Raw genomic sequence first — 19,230 nt, 5'->3', positions numbered from 1 at the left:
CTGAAAAGTATGTTCTATGAATCTACTAAGAACATGAAATTGTTATGTGGGAACACTCTTCATCCTTACAAAGAACCACAAACCCATTTCATTCCAAGTGTGATGATTCTTCTTTCTACTGCCCTCATCCTAACACTAATAATTTTATTGATATCATTTTACAATTTCAAATAAATACCTACACTAAAATGAATTCTGTTTCGAACCAAAAAAAAAAAAAATTGTTGCGGAAAGTACAGCAAAAATGAAAAAATTTTAAAATTAAGAGAATGTAAAATAAATAGATTAGAATTTGTCAAAGTAGTATCATATAAATTTAGGAAAAATATTTTGTAATTTTATATTTCTATACACATTTTGTAATATTTTCCAAATAAGTTTTTTGTGATGTTATTTTTAATAAATCTATAAAATACTTATTATGTTTTTGTATTTTTTGTTAAATTATTACTAACCAAAAATAATGGTTATTACAAAATATATTATAATGGTTATAAAACTAATTGCATATAGTATGTATAAGTTAGTTGAAATTGATAAATACCGCCTAGTGTCAATAATGTTTAATACATAAAGGTTGAAACTAAAATAAATTAAATAACAAAATACCAATTTTGCCAAAAACTTATAAAGGGACGAAGCTGTGGCAACGTCTCACCTTCACATAAAGATTAGAAGCATGTAATTTATTTAAAGCTTTGGAGGCAATTCGTATGTGACCATTTTAGCGACAGGTAAGAAACCCTTTTTCGGGAGGAATTTCATATGCAGCCGGCCTCACACCTGTTCATCATAAGGGTACGCTGGATTTCGCAGTCAGTCAGTTTTCGCTGAGTCGGTGTGCAAAAATCCTTCGTATTTCGACAGGCCTGTCCAAAATGCACCCGCAGGCTAACAACCTGTATGCTGGTAGTCTGACTCAGACGTTTTCCGGAATGAACTTTAGATTCTTGTTTCAGGCATCTGATGCCGATTAGTGTTGATGTTAATTCATTTAAAATGTGATTCATGATGATTCGAGCAATTAATAACAAAGATCCAGGTTAATCCTCAAAAATTTAATAATAGAATAAATGATCATTCCAATAGAAATATTGCTGAAACTGATTACTAACGGCGCGTAAAACCAACATTCCTAATGGCCATTCCGACCCGCCGCTTGAAGTCAGAGAGTCATCCTGAGAATCTGAATCTGACTGCCAACGTTCATGTTGGACGTACTCTAAGGCAGGCCGCACATCAAAGAAACATGAAACGTAAATTACGTTTCATGGAAATAAACCACTGCTAAACAAATATACGTCCGGCCATTTATGAAACTCTCCGAAAATAAAAATGTGTCATGAGCATGAATCACACTCGTTTCATTGGTAGGCGGACTTTGAGATTTGTTTAGCAGTGTTTTCTTTTCATGAAACATGTTTTTCGTTTCATGTTTCATGTTTTTCGTTTCATGTTTCTTTGGTGTGCGGCTTGGCTTAGGGCGCGTTCAAGGTGCATGCGGATTTTGGAGACAGCGCCGAGTCCGTGTTCGAATAATCCTTCGTACTTAAACCGTTGATTGATAAATACGGACTTAAGCCTGGGTTTCTTCGAAAGCGGCACCGACAAACAGCGACCGTAGCACTGCGATGAATTACGTCAGATTACGGTGAAAAATTCAAGGTTCTTCACTGGGGCAATGGAATGTGCAAGCTCAGCAAGCGGTGGCTTCCAACGCATCCTTGGAAACCAAGGCAATTATTTTGCATGGTACAGTTTTTTATGATGTCATTCATCGCAGTGTTACGATCGCAGGTTGCGGCACCGCTTTCGAGGAAACCAGCGCTTTAGCTTCATCCAAAATGCGCCCGAGCGCTAACAACCGAATACAACAAAGGGTTTGTATTTAAACGGTCCTGTCCAAAGTGCAGCTGCGCACTGAGAATTGAATACATAACCCAGGCGACCAAGTGACGTCATATAACATCGAGGAAACGTAAGTTTTGGTTGAATATATACACGGGTTTGAACATTACGTCATATAGACGTCGTTTGTAGGTGATTTTAAATACGTAAGATTAATGACGTTAAAATACGTTTAAAACACGTTTTAATTTCAGACAGCCTAAGTCTGACATCACAAAATTGGCAGGAGCTTAAAGGTTGTTATTGTAAGTTTGTATTGACTCCAAAAATTTCGTTAAATGTTCATAAGAAATTTTTCATTTATTGTTTACGTGGTTTGTGTCTTGTGTGATAAAATAAGACTTTTCATTTAGATTTTTAGGTATTTAGTTGAAGAAAAGTGTTAATTAAGAGATTTTTATTCGTTTTTGCTCAGTGAGTTAGTTTATTCAGTAATTCTTCTTGACAACTATTTGAGGTTATGTTTATTTGTTTTGGATGTTTATTTTCTGTTAATAAACTAATTTTTAAGATATTAAGTATGCTGGATAATTTTTTAATAAATTTATTGTTTCAGTTTTGACACAGTAAGTAGGTATATATAAATAGTGAAAATTCTATAATGCGAGGGCTGGTATATACAATCATGCAGAATAATGTTAGATTGCTTCTATAGTGCACAAGCGATCTTAAAAAAGTGATAGTATATCTTCGACACATGGGACGTAGGCCTATAATAATATGATTTAATGTTACCTATTTTTTATACTGTTTTGAAACATCTGAAAGAGGTCGCTTTTTGAAAGTATTAAAGACGTGATTTTACCGATGTATAAAAGTCTTCATCTTTTTGACGTTTGAAAATCGTCACAATCTCGACGTGAAAAAACGTAGGTACGATGACATTTTAGAATCGCCACAATTATGACGTCAAATCGATGAGAAAAATACACGTGATTTTCAACGTCAGTTTTACGTCATAGAAACACGTCAATTGGTCATTTTATGACGTGTTATCTACGTTATAATAACGCCGTTTGGTTGCCTGGGAAGTAGTATTCGCGCTGTATAACCCGAACATATTCAGAGTAAGTTCGGAATTAGTTTCCAAAGCGCAGGCGTCAACGTAAACTTATCCTGGACATGTTCAGGATGTTTCGCTCCACGAACAATTTTCGGATTCGTAATGTAATGACGGGTTGCATACATTAAGGTTAGAAAAGGAAGCCTTTTCTTGTCCCTTTCTTATTTCGAAATCAATGTCAACAAAAAATGCAAATGATACAAATTTGTATTTCAACAAAGAGAAAGAGAATGACAGCAACATGCAAAGGATTAACTTTCTATTCAATGCCTTTCTTAGAAGTTAGAAATTTGATTATGGTCTTTATTATTTCGACAATATAATTTGGTATTTCCACGCCGAAATCCGGCTTAAATTTTTGTAGAGAGTAAAAGATTGTTGAGTTGCTTGGAAATTGCAGCTTGTTATTTAGATATAAAAATTACCTTTAACTTCCTGGGGTTCAACATTATCTGAAGGAAGGAATAATTTAGTAAAGCATTCATTTCCAATTTGGAATTTGATAGGTTGTGGCATTGTGCTGTGGTTTATTACACCACAGACATAATGAAATACAACAAGACACAAGAAATAGTTTCAGAATAAGTTTGATGTGTTGTTTATGATTCATTATTCAATAAGAGACTAATAATATAACTCATTAAACATTAAACTGAAAAATAAACCACAAGAATATGTAGGTACTTATAAGCTCATCAAGATGAAAGGAATTAAGTAAAAACAGAGTATAATTTATTGTAGGTAATACTACCGTAATAGATAATCATCGAATATCGAATGAAAAGTAATAAGATAATAATACTAGAAAAAGGTATCTACTTACTTATAAACATACTAAATGGAAAACATTGACAAAAACGACTAAAAAAGCTTTAAATAAAAAATATTAAAATTTGTATACCACACTTTACATAATTAAAAAACCAGAATCTACATCTACAAGTAGTTTAACAAAACAATATTTTAGGTTAAGAATTGAACGGAGTAAGAACAGAATAATGGTCAGAATGTCAAGAAATTCTTCCCAAATATTTTGTGCGCCTGTGCGGACTTAAAATCCGAAACAAAATAGCTTTGTTCGCGCTGGAAAACCCGAACGTACCCAGAGGGAGAACGCCTGCGCATTACAAAATCGAGCGTTCGCGGAGGTCTAATTTTTCCCTCTGAACACCCTCCGGATTTTTTAATCGGTGTTCGCGCAGTACAGAAAAAATATTCTGAACGGATGCGGGATGCATTTAAACATTCCGTATATGTACATATTTGGAACCTAGGAGTTTTCTATTGGTTCGTTGCAGCACGCGGTCATATTTTAACCAATGGGCGGCGAGGTTCCAAATGCATATACGGAATGTTATTCGGTGCCAAATTCATATACGGAATGTTAAATATTCGTACACTGAAAAAGATAAGTTTTTATTAGAGTCTGTTAAAAGGAGATTAATTTTAAAATACTTGTTACTGTATTATTAAATAAAAATAAAACAATTATAGTATTTGGAATGTTATTTGGTCCGAAATTCATACACAGTATGTTAAAATTTAACATTCGTATAATTAATATTCGTAGAACAAAAAGACGATTTTTATTAAAGCCACTCAAAAAGAGACTAATAGTATATTATGCAACGAGCATTTAATGATGGTCATTATGAAGCGAGTATAAGGGATACGAAACGAGCCGCCTAGCGACGAGTTTCGTATAGAGTACGAGCGTCATGATGATAATTAAATGCAAGTTGTATACACGATTTTTTCTATGATCATTCACAAAAAAATATATTAAAATTTATTAATTTTGTAACTCAAACAAATTAAGTAGTTTGTCAGTCTGACAGTTGGTTTACATAATGAGAACTGTCAAAGCGTATGTATTTGCCTCGCCATTGGTTACTGCGCGTGTGCCACTTTTATCGCGAATATCATATCGCGATTCTATTGGTTAAAAATCTGTATCTTAATGAAAATCTGTATCATAATGAAGTTCATTTTGATACAGGTAGAGACATCATAATTGATATATTATTATAGTATGAGAACAGATAAATTATTGTTAATGTATTATTAAAGATCCACAAGGAAAACGGTTTTCCTGTAGTTGGCTGTATACGTATAGCATATAATACAAAAAAACGAATCCTTTATAAAAGGTCTATATTTAAAATCCCTAAAAACGGCCACATCACAGAACTAGTTTTCGATTGGTTGACCAATCATCATCAGTGCTTTCCTAAAATGAATATAACCTTATAAAATGGTGCAAAGTTTTTAAAAAAATAGTTGAAAGACTGATAAGTTTGTACACACTTGAATGAATAGAGGAAATAAAAAATGTAGTATATCTAAATGTAGTAAATAAAATAATAATTATTTACACACTTTGATATACTACATTTTTTATTTCCTCTACCCAAAGTTTTTAAAATTTTGACTACGGTTAAAAAAAGTTGTAGGTTATACTCACGTGATCTACGTGCTAACCACCAAAATATTTGTAATTATGTAATATATGTAAATAAAATTTGTAATATTTTGACGGTTAGCATGGTAAGGTCACGTGTGTTTTACCTACATATTTTTTTAACCGTAGTCAAAATTTTAAAACCTTTGCACCATTTTATAAAGTTAAATTCATTTTAGGAAAGCACTGATGATGATTGGTCAACCAATCGAAAACTAGTTCTGTGATGTAGCCCTTTTTAGGGATTTTAAATATATACCTTTTATAAAGGATCCTTTTTTGTATTATATGGTATACAGCCAACTACAGGAAAACTTTTTTCCTTGTGGATCTTTAATAAGAATTTCCTTTAATAACAATAATTTTTCTATTCTCATACTATAATATATCAATTATGATGTCACTACCTGTATCATAATGAACTTCATTATGATACAGATTTTCATTAAGATACAGATTTTTAACCAATAGGATCGCAATATGACATTCGCGATATAGATGGGACACGCGCAGTAACCAATGGCGAGTCAAATACATACGCTTTAACAGTTCTCAATATGTAAACAAACTGTCAGACTGAAAAACTACTTAATTTGTTTGCGTTACAAAATTAATAAATTTGAATATATCTTTTTTTGTGAATGATCATAGAAAAAATCGTGTATACAACTTGCATTTAATGATCATTATGACGCTCGTACTCTATACGAAACGGGCTGCCTAGCGGTGAGTATTCCTTATACTCGCTTCATAATGACCATCATTAAATACTCGTTGCATAATATACTATTAAAAACAAGTCTCATTTCAAGTGGTTTTAATAAAAATCGTCTTTTTGTTCTACGAATATTTTATATGAATTTCGTACCAACTAACATTCCAAATACTATAATTGTTTTATTTTTATTTAATAATACAGTAACAAGTATTTTAAAATCAATCTCCTTTTAACCGACTCTAATAAAAACTTATCTTTTTCGGTGTACGAATATTTAACACTCCGTATATGAATTTGGCACCGAATAACATTCCGTATATGCGTTTGGAACCCCGTCTATTGGTTAAAATATGACCGCGTGCTGCAACGAACCAATAGAAAACTCCTAGGTTCCAAATACGGAATGTTTAGATGCGTCCGGGAAACCTTCTCGACGTTCGAGGATTATGTTTCGGATTTTAAGTTTGTAATTTCTTGACGATTCTGACCATTATGCTTTTCTTACTCCGTCCAATTCTTAACCTAAAATATTGTTTTGTTAAACAACTTGTAGATGTATGTATATTCTGGATTTTAAAGTTTTTAAATTATGTTAAGTGTTGTATCATTTCAATATTCTTCAAACAAATTTTAATATTTTTTATATTAAAGCTTTTTTAGTTGTTTTTGTCAATGTTTTCTATTTAGTATGTTTATAAATAAGTAGGTAGGTACCTTTTCTAGTATTATTACCTTATTACTTTTCATTCGATAATTTATTATCTATTACGGTAGTATGTATTACAATAAATTGTATTCTGTTTTTAATTAATTTCTTCTATCTAGATGAGCTTATAAGTACCTACATATTCTTGTGGTTTACTTTTCAGTTTAATTTATGAGTTAAATTAGTCTCTTATTGAATATACATATATGAAACAGCACATCAAAATTATTCTGAAACTATTTCTTGTGTCATGTTATATTTCGTTATTTTTGTGGTGTAATAAACCACAACACAATGCCACAACCTATCAAATTCAATACATATTATATCAAAATTGGAAATGATAGCTTTACTAAATTATTCCTTCCTTCAGATAATGTTCAACCCCCAGGAAGTTAAATGTAATTTTTATATCTAAATAACAAGCTGCGATTTCCAAGTAACTCGACAATCTTTTACTCTCTACAAAAATTTAAGCCGGATTTCGGAGAGGAAATACCAAATTATATTGTCGAAAGAATAAAGACGCTAATCACATTTCTAACTTCTAAGAAAGGCATTGAATAGAAAGTTAATCCTTTGCCTATTGCTGTTATTCTCTTTCTCTTTGCTGACATACAAATTTGTTGCGTTTGCATTTTTTGTTGACATTGATTTCGAAATAAGAAAGGGACAAGAAAAGGCATCCTTCTCTAACCTTAATGTATGCAACCCGTCATTACATTACGAATCCGAAAATTGTACGTGGAGCGAAAAATGCTGAACATGTCCAGGATAAGCTTACGTTGACGCCTGCGCCTTGGAAACTAATCCCGAACTTACTCTGAATACATTCGGGTGATACAGCGCGAATACTACCACATATATATTTATTTGCACACAAACTCGACACTCGTGCACCTTGTGCAACTTGGATTCATTCATACATTACATTTGCTGCTGTTTTGGCATCAAGATTTTTATGGAGACGCTCTAAAGCTCTTCTTCCTTTCGGGTCGTAAATTAATATTTTGAAATTTTTGAATATTTGAAATATTTTGACTAAATAAAACATAGGGTTGTATATTAAAAAATATGAAAAAATCTATTTTTTTTTACTTCACCATGTATGCGAGTATTCGTCAACGATTTCTGATATACTTAATTTGAAAACTGGTACATATTGTCTACCTTATTATGTAAAATGAATAATTATTTATTTATTTGTTATTTATATACACGGTATTAAATATTTATTAATTCATATCGATATCGAAATAAAAAATGGTCATAATTCGTTAAATACCCTGTGTAGTACCGTGAAAGTTTGTAAGAACATGGATTATGGGAAAATATACCGGTAGTCCTATTTAAAAAATTGTATGTTTATTTTACTAGGTACGTACGTACTTATTAACAACTCTGTAGAATTAGGCATCTAAATAAGGTATATAAATCATTATTTTTGGATATTCTGTACCATAATAGAATTACCGACCAGTGTCTCACTAAAAACTCAGCCTGTATCTTGTATATATTATAAAGTTGGTGACATACTACAACCTTGTTTCAGTCCCTGGTCTATTACCAGTAGAGATGTCAAATTCACTTGTCTTTTGGAACAGCACTGTGCCGTATACAGTGATGAGCGCGCTAATAACCGGCAAAATAGCTCAAAAAATGGAAAGCGTAATACATTGCGACACACAAAGAGATGAAACTAGTGGAGGTGGAAATTATCGTTATAAATGTCTAAAATAACATTACATTACATAGTTTTCCACCTTTTGATGTCCCAGAGGAGTATGACAACTACTGTCGCTGTGACAGTAGAATTTTATAAAATACTCCTGTCACAGAGGTCTAAAGGTGGGAAACTATGTAATGTAATGTTAATTAATACGTTTATAACAATAATTTTCACCTCCACTAGTTTCATCTCTTTTTGTTTCGCAATGTATTACGTTTTCCACCTTTTAAGCTATTTTGCCGCTTATTAGCGTGCTCATCACTGTATTAGTTCTATCAGTTTCTTAGAAACAATTTTATTAGAAGTAACGAAACATTTTAAAATTTGTATCGTAAATATTCAGTGCAAAATTAAAATGTTTACGTGATTAGATATTATTCATTATCATTAAGATAATTTACTAATTAAAGGACAATACTTGTTGCATAAACAACTACTAAAACACTGTTTATATAGAACATTGAACCTAACTTGAATTATATAAATAATGTGTGGTGTAATAACCTTTTGTAACCTTTAAAAAAAATTAATATAAAACTTCGAAAAAATCGAAACTTCGAAACAGAAAAATTTAGGAAATTCAATATTCCACCGCACATATGCTTTATAGATTATTGTAAAGCATTCGACAGGCTCAAGTGGAGACATTTATCATTTATGGCGAATATTAAAAGAAGTAGGCGTACCACAACACCTTATTTCCCTTTTATAACTGAACTATACGAACACACTACTGGATCAGTTAAAGGGCTTGAAACAGTTTTAAACGAATTTCATCCAGAACGGTGTGTCAGACAGGGATGTATACTATCTCCACAATTATTTATAATTATTTATTATTTATTATGTGAAGCATATTATGAGAAGAGCAATTGAAATATGGGAAAAGGCATCTCAATAAATGGTCATTAAATAAACAACCCTTTTGCTGTCAATGCATCTAATAATGATAAGATAAATATTAAATTAAATTTAAATGCATTTATCGATTCACATTTCACACGCGTATTAGAATGAATTAAAAAAAAGGAAGATACGAAAAAATAATGCGATAAAAAACCCATCATATTTTACTTTACTTTAAGTAATAACATTTAGAATACACGTATACCTACAGGCTTATCTTGACAAAAATAAACGGTTAGAATTCCAGCCATAACAGTTCAGGTTTTCGTTTTTTATTCATTTTCATCGAAAATTTTGTTTTTCGTTTATAAATTCGCAAAGTCCGTTCGTTAGTTCGTTCGTGCGTTGCCGCCCCTGCAATACTTGGAGACAATCTACCGATAAGTTCCTATGTAGTTTTGTCTCCTGAATCCAAATCTCAAACCGCATTTCGATATCACAAACCATCTTCGAGATAACCGACCTCAAATTCAAGTTGCATCTCGGGGCAGTAATTAAAGAACCAAATTTGATAAAATAAAATATATAGTCGTAATAAAAAGACATATTGTATATTATTCTTTTCGAACGAAACATGCTAATATTCAATTAATGTTATCAATGTACCTTTAAAAATTTTAAATTTATTGACCCGGTACCATTTTGGATAGCAACACAACATATATTATCACGTACTTAAAAAATGATACTACATATTGGTTAAATAAATAAATATTGCCAAATATTAAAACAGTTTATCAACATTTTTTTCTTTACAAATGCCTTTCACGGTAGTGGAATTATTATTACAGAGAAGCCTGGAAAATTAACATTTATTTGTGTTATTGACAATTACCAAGATATTTTAAGTCAAATCTGGTCCGATAAAAGAGACCATCCAGCAAGAGGAAGAGGAAGAGGAAGAAGATGAAATCGAAAAAACTTGACGGTTGAAGTAGACTTTCAAGGATATGAATCTGATTAAAATATCTAAAGAAATCAAAACAATAGTAACCTAACCTAATAATCAATAGCAATATCAATAAATCAATATCAATAATCAATATCAATAATCACGGTTATTAGACTTTATTACGGTTGTCTTGTCCGACGGTGGTAGGGAGACTTATATTTTTGACTTTACGTCACAAGAGTTTACATTCCCATATTTTTAAATGATTTTCGATCATTGAATGTGTGTTATTGTGTATATATGTGTATTATTTGTGTTATTATGAAATAATTAGACAAATAGTACACATTTTATCTTATACCGGGTGGTGAATCGTAAAAAGGGCCATAGGAAACTCAATGTAAAATTCTGAATTGTTGAATTCCTGCTTCCCTAATTATTTTACATCAAAAGTCATGAGAGAATACTTGTAGAGAATTAAAATCTGTATTAAAATCAAAAGTTAAAATTGCTCTACGATTTAAATGCATTCCAAAATTTTGAAAAATATGATACATTTGCCACAATAGGTATGCGTGTAAAAGTAAGGCCACACGTTACTATTTAACTGACAGTGCTCACACCATTGACTGAATAAAAAAATCTTTATTATTAATCCTTTCTCCGCAACTGAGGGTATCTTATCAACTGTATTGTTTTTAAACAATAGATGATAAAATAAAAATATTGACAGTTCAAAAATGTGAACATTATTGAATTGTGTGTGGCCTAAGTTTGGGCTGGAAACTAAAATGTGTTACATTTTTACAAAATTTTGGAATATGTTTTAATTACGTAGACCAATTTTAACAGTTATTTCCAATACAGCAGCGGGATTACGAACACTCGATGCGAGATCGCACAACGAACCGTAGGCAAACTCGATGCGAATACGCATCGAAGCCAAAAAGTGATTACAAACTGGGTTCGAGTAGACTGTCAGAAAATCATCGGCAATTTTCGTATTTTTGAACCTACGGGATAATATTTCGAACAAATGGAATGATGTCCACGTTATATGTCAAGGAATTTCTCTCATTAACCTCAATCATTATTACAATAGAATATAAAATAAAGTTTTTATTACATATTTATTTGTTATAAACGTTTATTTTATATTCTAAGGATGATACAGTGAACGTGTACCTAGATATATAAATATATGATTTTCGAACTTGAGTAGAATTTGAGATTAATTATGATTTTTTACCGTTAAAGATTAAATGGCCAGGGAAAGATGGGAGACGTTATATAAAAATATTACTAAAGGTCGTAATGATCACTGCTAACTACCTATTCACTTCATCGAATTCTGTCTCAGAGTTTTCCTTCACATATTTTTAAAATAGGAAAGTATGTATTAGAGAACTTCTGTCCGTGTAATGAGTGTAATAACACCTCACTGGGAGATTTAATTATTATCAAAACCGTGTATAATCTAAATATCGTTTGATTAACGATTTACATTATTTTTAAATTGAAAAAATCAAAGTATGAGGTAAGTAGGTTATGTCATTATGTATCACTTTACTTAATTTTTATACTTTGACCGGCAAGAGAGAAAGCGTTATAGGAGATCAGCGATCTATCAGAGAGAGATAGATAGTTCGAGTTGGCAACTCGACAGGGTCGTAGGTATCGAGCAGTGCCTTCGAGTTGACTCGCATCGACAACGTAGGGAAAGAGGTTTTGTAATCACTCCCTACGGTAAACATGGCGGATACGATGCGTATCGAGTGTACGTAATCCCGCTGCTAATTTCAATCCTCTACAAATAGTTTCTAATGTCTTTTGATGTACAATAATAATTATTAGGGAAGCTGGAATTGAACAGTTCAGAATTTTACATTGAGTTAATGCAAAATTTTGACGCATGTCAAAATTCTCAATGTGTTTTAATTGTATTCATTTTTTTCGGATCCTGAGAAAACTAATAAATATTTTTGAAAAATTTAAACTCAGAATGAAAGACTACATTATTACCGAGGGCTGAGAGTCCCTGAAAACTTCTATAATGTTTATTTTAATAAGTTACAGGGCTGAAAATAAAAGAGAAGTGTGATATTTAATTTCAAATATTTCATTCAATAGAATCTGCTTGTTTATTCTAAGGGGCTTTCCGCCCTCGGTAATAATGTAATCTTGCATCCTGCGTTTAAATTTTTCTAAAATACTTGGTTTTCTCAGGATTCGAAAAAATCATATTACGATTCAAATGACAGTAAACTCTTGTGACGTAATCTCACCCTTAATGTTCATTGGTTAGTCGATTTAGGCAACCGTAGTAATGTCTAAGAACCGTGATCAATAATAAGGTAATATCTAGAACTTGACAGGTATTAATTAGGCATTCCAAATCACGTGATATAATATGGCTGCTGGATGGCAAAACTGTCATCCATAGGCGTATCCAATTATTAAACCACTTCATATTTAAATTGCTATCACAATTTCACAGATTTCGCTACACAATTAACAAAAAAACAAAACCAAACAGGATATTCTTTGCAAATTTGTCAATATTTAATGTAAACATTAGATACGCGATGACCACCCCCCTTATCTATGTCTATGGCCATGTCAGTTTAGCCATCCACCGGCCACCACTGACAGTTCATTGGAATCCCTAATTGTTTCCTTAAATTATCCTAAAATTGTCAAAACAGTGGAGTAGGCCTACAGGGGAAACCACGGCAAAAAAAACGCGCCGAGTATTACACTACCTCACAGGTGGTGTGGAAACGTTTGCATAATATCATGTATAATGTGACTAAGAATCGCGATATCTCAGAAATGGCAACTCTTAGGAAAAAAATCGTAAGGACTATTTTAACTTTGGTTTAAGGTTTTTTTTTTTTGATAAAACCTACCGTTTTCGAAAAAAATCCAAAAAAATCTCAAATTTTGACCTTTGACCCCGAATAATGTTTGTTGCACACATGGGATCGATGGGGACTTTTAAAACTTTATTTTTTATGGTATACTCCAGCTCTCCACCAAAATTTAACTTTCCGGCAATTTTTGTTATTTCAAATATCTATATCGACCGGGTTATTAAGTTGCTATCAATCCAACATCTCAGGTACTTAAATCCATTGGCCTGCTCTGAAACGTCTCCATTTATTTTGCAGAGTTAAGGTACGTTTTGATACCTCAACTGGTTTTGCTAAGAAAGAATAAATTTTGTAAATATTAATAGTCTCCCGTTTTACACCACTAAAGGCCGATGTCAGATTATGCGTTTTGACCGGATGCGTTTCCGCCGCATCCGGTGAAAACGCATAGTCCCAGGCAACCAAGTGACGTCATATAACGTTGAAGAAACGTCAGTTTTTGGTTGAAAATAACACGTGTTTGAACAGTACGTCAAATAGACGTCTTTTGTAGGTGATTTTAAATACGTAAGATAAATGACGTTAAAATTACGTTTAAAAAACCTTTTAACTTTAGACAGTCTAAGTCTGACGTTACAAAATTGGGAGGAGCTTGCTTGTTTGTATTGACTCCAAACAATTTCGTTTAGGTATAGGTAACGCTAAATGTTTATAAGAAATTTCTCATTTATTGTTTACGCAGTTTGTATCTTGTGTGATAAAATAATACTTTTCATTTATATATTTAGTTAAAGAAAGGTATAAATTAAGAGATTTTTATGCGTTTTTGCTCAGTGAGTTAGTTTAATGCAGTAATTCTTCTTGACAACTATCTGAGGTTATGTTAATTTGTTTTTAATTAAGCGTTAAATGAAGATATTAAGACAGCGTTAAATTAAGATATTAAGTATGCTGGATAATTTGTTAATAAATTATTTATTAGTTTCATATTTTTTGTTTTTTTTATATTTATGTTTCATATTTTTAGTTGTTTCAGTTTTGACACAGTAAGTAGGTATATATATTGGATGGATGGAAGTAGGTATATATAACTAGTGAAAATTCTATAATGTGAGGGCTGGTACAATCAATGTTGCTTCTAGCCTAGCGCACAAGCGATCTTAAACAAGTGGTAGGGCTTATACCTTCGACACATGGGACGGTAGACCTATAGGTTTCATGGTTTGTACCTATTATACTATTTATACTATTTTGAAACATCTGAAAGAGGTCACTTTTTGAAAGTATTAAAGACGTGATTTTACCGACGTGAAAAAAACGTAGATACGATTGCGTTTTAAAATCGTCACAATTATGACGTCAAATCGATGAGACAAATACACGTGATTTTCAACGTCAGTACTACGTCATAGAAACACGTCAATTGGTCATTTTTATGAAGTGTTATCTACGTTATAAAAACGTCGTTTGGTTGCCTGGGGTATGACAGATCGGTCCGGTTGCGTTGGAAACGGATGCGTTTTGAGTCATCGGTAATACGCGCTTACAAACTGCACCAGACTAAACGCATAATGTGACAGGTCGGTCCGGTTGTGTTGGAAACGGATGCGTTTTCACCGCATCCGGTCAAAACGCATAATGTGGCATCGGCCTAACGCGGCTCTGGGATTATAGCAGGGTGGTCTGCTATATCTAGGGCCTACGGTATACAAGGAAGGTAACAGGGCCAGTGCTACGCTTCAACCACCTATTACGCTAAAAATTAAAGAACCAAATTTTATGAAACGAAGTATAAAAATGATAATTATTCAATTATCATTATCAGCTGTTAGAGTAGGGGATCAGTTAACAGACGACATAAAGATAAAAAGAGGTGTGCGACAGGGATGTATATTGTCCCCATTATTGTTCAATACATATTCAGAGCACATTATGAACCTAGCGCTAACGGACATAGACGAGGGAATACTTATAAACGGAGAACGATTGAACAACATAAGATACGCTGATGATACTGTCATTTTTGCAGACAGTCTTGAAGGTCTGCAGACACTTGTCTCCAGGGTGGCAGAAGTAAGTAGCAGGTTTGGGCTTGATTTTAACATAAAAAAAAACCAAATACATGGTTATAAGCAAAAATAGGCTACCACCTGGTCAATTACTAGTTAACCAACAACATATAACACAAATCACCAACTTTTGTTATTTGGGTGCAAACATAAATGAACAGTGGGACCAATCGACGGAAATTAAGATAAGGATCGAGAAGGCAAGATCAGCCTTCGTCAAAATGAAAAAAATCTTTAACAGCCACGATATAAAATTGGAAATAAAAAATCGTTTACTAAAGTGCTACGTATTCTCTGTTCTTTTATATGGCGTGGAGTCATGGACCTTAACTGAAGCATCACTGAAGAGACTCGAAGCATTTGAGATGTGGTGCTATAGACGCATTTTGAGGATTTCCTGGATAGACAGAGTTACCAACGAAGAAGTTCTACATAGAATGGGTAAAGAACGCGAACTAGTCGTAACCATAAAACGTCGCAAACTGGAATACCTGGGCCATGTAATGCGCAATGAACAACGATATGACCTACTTCGGACCATACTTCAAGGTAAAGTGCATGGGAAAAGAGGTCCAGAACGAAGAAGAATATCCTGGCTGCATAACCTGCGAAAATGGTTTAACTTAACCACTACCGGACTTTTCAGGGCAGCAGTCAACAAAGTCAGAATAGCCATGTTAGTGTCCAACATCCGTAACGGATAGGCACCATAAGAAGAAGATTCAATAACTTTTATCAATATACCTACAAAAATTTTGACCTGGTACCATATTGGATAGCAACACACCAAATTATCACGTATATAAAAAATGATTACCTACATATGGGTTAAAGATAAATAAATATTGCCAAATAATAATACACATTATCAACATTTTTTGTTTCCAAATGCCTTCCACAACATATTTATATTTCGATACAAATCCTACCTGTTGATCTATACTTATTCCACCACATTATTCCACCACACAGTTTAGCAATTAATAACAAAAACTAACGAAAATTATTTTGATAGGTACTTTTTGTTGTCACACTGATTGGCACAATCGCAAGAAAGGATATAGGTATGTTTTTAACAAGTGATATATGTAAGGTAAAACATATAAGTTGTATAAAAATTAGTTCGTGATGTTGTAATATTTATAATAATTAGTATACGGTATGTCTTTAACAGTGCATTACAAAATAAAAAAGTTATAAAAACGGTGTGGTTTGTACGTGTTTTATCTGTATATATTAGTGTTTCATTCATATTTTTAATACAGTTATTATAGATAAGAATTATCGCTAAAAGAGAAATCAGAATATGTAAAAATATTAGTTGTAGGCTATTTTAACTTCTCTTTTCATTCCTTGAGCTCTTGTCATAGCCCGATCAGGGAACACAAAATTGTACGAAAACCTTCAAAAAAATAAAGGAAGGATGAAAATTTAGGAATATATAGTTGAAATTGTCAATTATTATATAAGAGAAAGTTTACAATTCTACATTCCCTCCATTTTACAAAAAATGGGAAATACGGAGTGAAAATAATTTTCTCGGGAGTGAAAAAATATACGTTCAAAGTAGGCCCGGAATTGGATAAAATTACTAATTCTAAGCAACTTCTTCTTCTTCTTCTTTTGCCCTTTAATTCGTCCAATTCTGAACATAGGCTTCCCCCAGTTTCCTCCATTCGCTTCTGTTTAGTGCTTTATGTTTCCAGTGCGTTCCTCCTATCTTTTTAATGTCGTCTCCCCATCTCATCTGGGGTCGTCCTCTTGCTCTCTTTCCTGTCCATGGTCTCCATTGTTGTATCGTGCTATTCCACCTATTGTCCGTTTGTCTAGCGTTATGACCTGCGAAGCTCCATTTTAGCCTGGTTATATGTTGACCTGCGTCTTTGACTTTTGTTCTATTTCTGACCCAGTTGTTTTGCTTTTTGTCTGTCAATTTTACTCCTAACATTGCTCTCTCCATGGCTCTTTGTGTCTTTATTATTTTATCCATGTTTGCCTTGGTCAAGGTCCATGTTTGGCATGCGTATGTGAGAATTGGGAGTATGCACAGGTCAAACACTCTTGTTTTTAAGTATTGTTGTATTTTTTTATTCTTTAGGACCCATTTTAATTTTCCAAATCCTGCCCAGGCTAATCTGACTCTTCTTTTTACCTCCGCTGTTTGGTTTTTCTTATTTATTTTTATAATCTGTCCCAAATATATATAATCATTAACCGCTTCTATTGTGGTGTCGTTTAGTATTACGTTTCTATTGTCTTGTGTGTTTGTCATTGTTTTTGTTTTGGCAAAATTCATTTTTAGACCTATTGTTCGAATTCATTTGCTAGTTCGGTTAGCATGGTTTGTAGTTCTTCAAAACTTGATGCTATGACTACTACATCGTCTGCATATCTTAGGTGGTTTAGTTTCTTTCCATTTATGTTTATTCCCATGTTTGTCCATTCCATTGTTTTGAAAACATCTTCCAGTGCTAATGTAAATAGTTTAGGAGAAATAACATCTCCCTGTCGCACTCCTCTGTTAATTGCTATGGGTTTCGTGGTTTCTTTCAATTGTACTGTCATTGTTGCTTTCTTATATATATTATGTATTAGCATTCTGTATCTGGAATCTATTCGACAGTTGTTTATAGCTTTTTCTATTGCCCACATTTCCACGCTGTCAAATGCTTTTTCGTAGTCAACGAACGCTAAGTGCAGATCTATATGGTATTCGTTAGCTTTTTCTATTAGTGTCCTAATTGTTAGAAGATGGTCAGTGGTGCTATATCCCTTTCGGAATCCTGCCTGCTCTACGGGTTGATACGAGTCCAATTTGTGTGTTAGTCTGTTGTTGATAATCCTCATGAATAGTTTATACGTTTGCGACAGCAGTGAGATGGGTCTGTAATTTTTTATGTCCTTTCTGTCGCCTTTCTTAAATAGCAGGATTGTAAGACTTTCGTTCCATTCGTCGGGTATTTCTCCTTTATGTAGACACTGATTAAACAGATTTCTTAATGTTTGTAAGATTTCTTCTTTCCCTTCTTTCAACATTTCAGCAAGGATTCCATCTGGTCCTGGTGCTTTGTTGTTCTTTAATTGTGATAGTTCTATTTCATAATTTTCTATTTTTGGTAGTGTTTCTGAGTTTACATTCGTGATTATTTTCTTGATATATTCCTGAGTGTTGAAGTTTGCGTCTTTCTTTGAGGTGGATAGTTCTTTATAAAACCTTTCTACTTCTTCTGATATCTTATCTTTTCTCCTCTCTTCCCGTCTTGTTTCATCCTTTATTGAAATGAGTAGTGGTTTCCCTAAATTTGGTCGTAAGCATTTTAGGCCCTTATTTCTCTCAATTACTTTCTCGATTTCATTTTCAGTGTGTTTTCTTAGATCCTCTCTGGTTTTTTTTCTAATAAGTTTGTTTAGTTCTACGTATTCTACTGTGTTTCTTTTGTTTTCGCTTATTAGTTTTCGTCTACTTTCCATTAATTTAACTGTCCCGCTACTTAATCTATTTTCTTTTGTTGTTAGTTTTTTGGCAGTTTTCATTCCCGCTTCCAAGAGTTTTTTTTTTCATTTCTTCATTGATCTTATTAATTTCGGACTCTTCCTTTGCTACTTGTTGATTATAGTTTTCCCTTAAAGTCTGTCTATATTCTTCTGCGTTTTGTCTTATTCTGCTATGGTCAATAGCCGTTGGTTTTCTTCTAGATTTCTGCGTCGCTAGTTTGCTTATTTCTATTTTGGCTCGTAGTATGCGGTGGTCGCTGCCAGTTGAGAATTTATTAAGTGCAGTTACGTCTTCGAAGATTTGTTTATTTTGGCAGAGGAAGTAGTCTATTTCATTTTTTGTCACCCCATTTGGGGAGACCCATGTCCATTTTCGGTTTGGCTTCTTATTAAAGTATGTATTTATTGCA

The 19,230-nt window shown here is 32.9% G+C and overlaps 1 protein-coding gene across 2 annotated transcripts in view; it reads right to left on the bottom strand.

The window, feature by feature from the left end:
• The window catches only part of LOC114326522 (putative inorganic phosphate cotransporter), a 75,750-nt gene that overhangs the window by 32,898 nt on the left and 23,622 nt on the right, over positions 1-19,230 (bottom strand). Inside the window, exon 1 of one of the 2 annotated variants that reach the window (XM_028274917.2) lies at positions 16,255-16,369. The exons of the other annotated variant lie outside the window; for it this stretch is intronic. Coding sequence (XP_028130718.1) covers positions 16,255-16,282 — 28 coding nt within the window. The 5' untranslated portion in view covers positions 16,283-16,369. Of the gene's footprint in view, positions 1-16,254; positions 16,370-19,230 lie in introns of those variants that run through there. 2 annotated transcript variants of the gene reach the window in all.

This window comes from Diabrotica virgifera, chromosome 2, assembly GCF_917563875.1.
Source record: "Diabrotica virgifera virgifera chromosome 2, PGI_DIABVI_V3a".
Classification (NCBI taxonomy): Eukaryota; Metazoa; Arthropoda; class Insecta; order Coleoptera; family Chrysomelidae; genus Diabrotica; species Diabrotica virgifera.
This window is presented reverse-complemented; position numbering and strand designations above follow the sequence as displayed.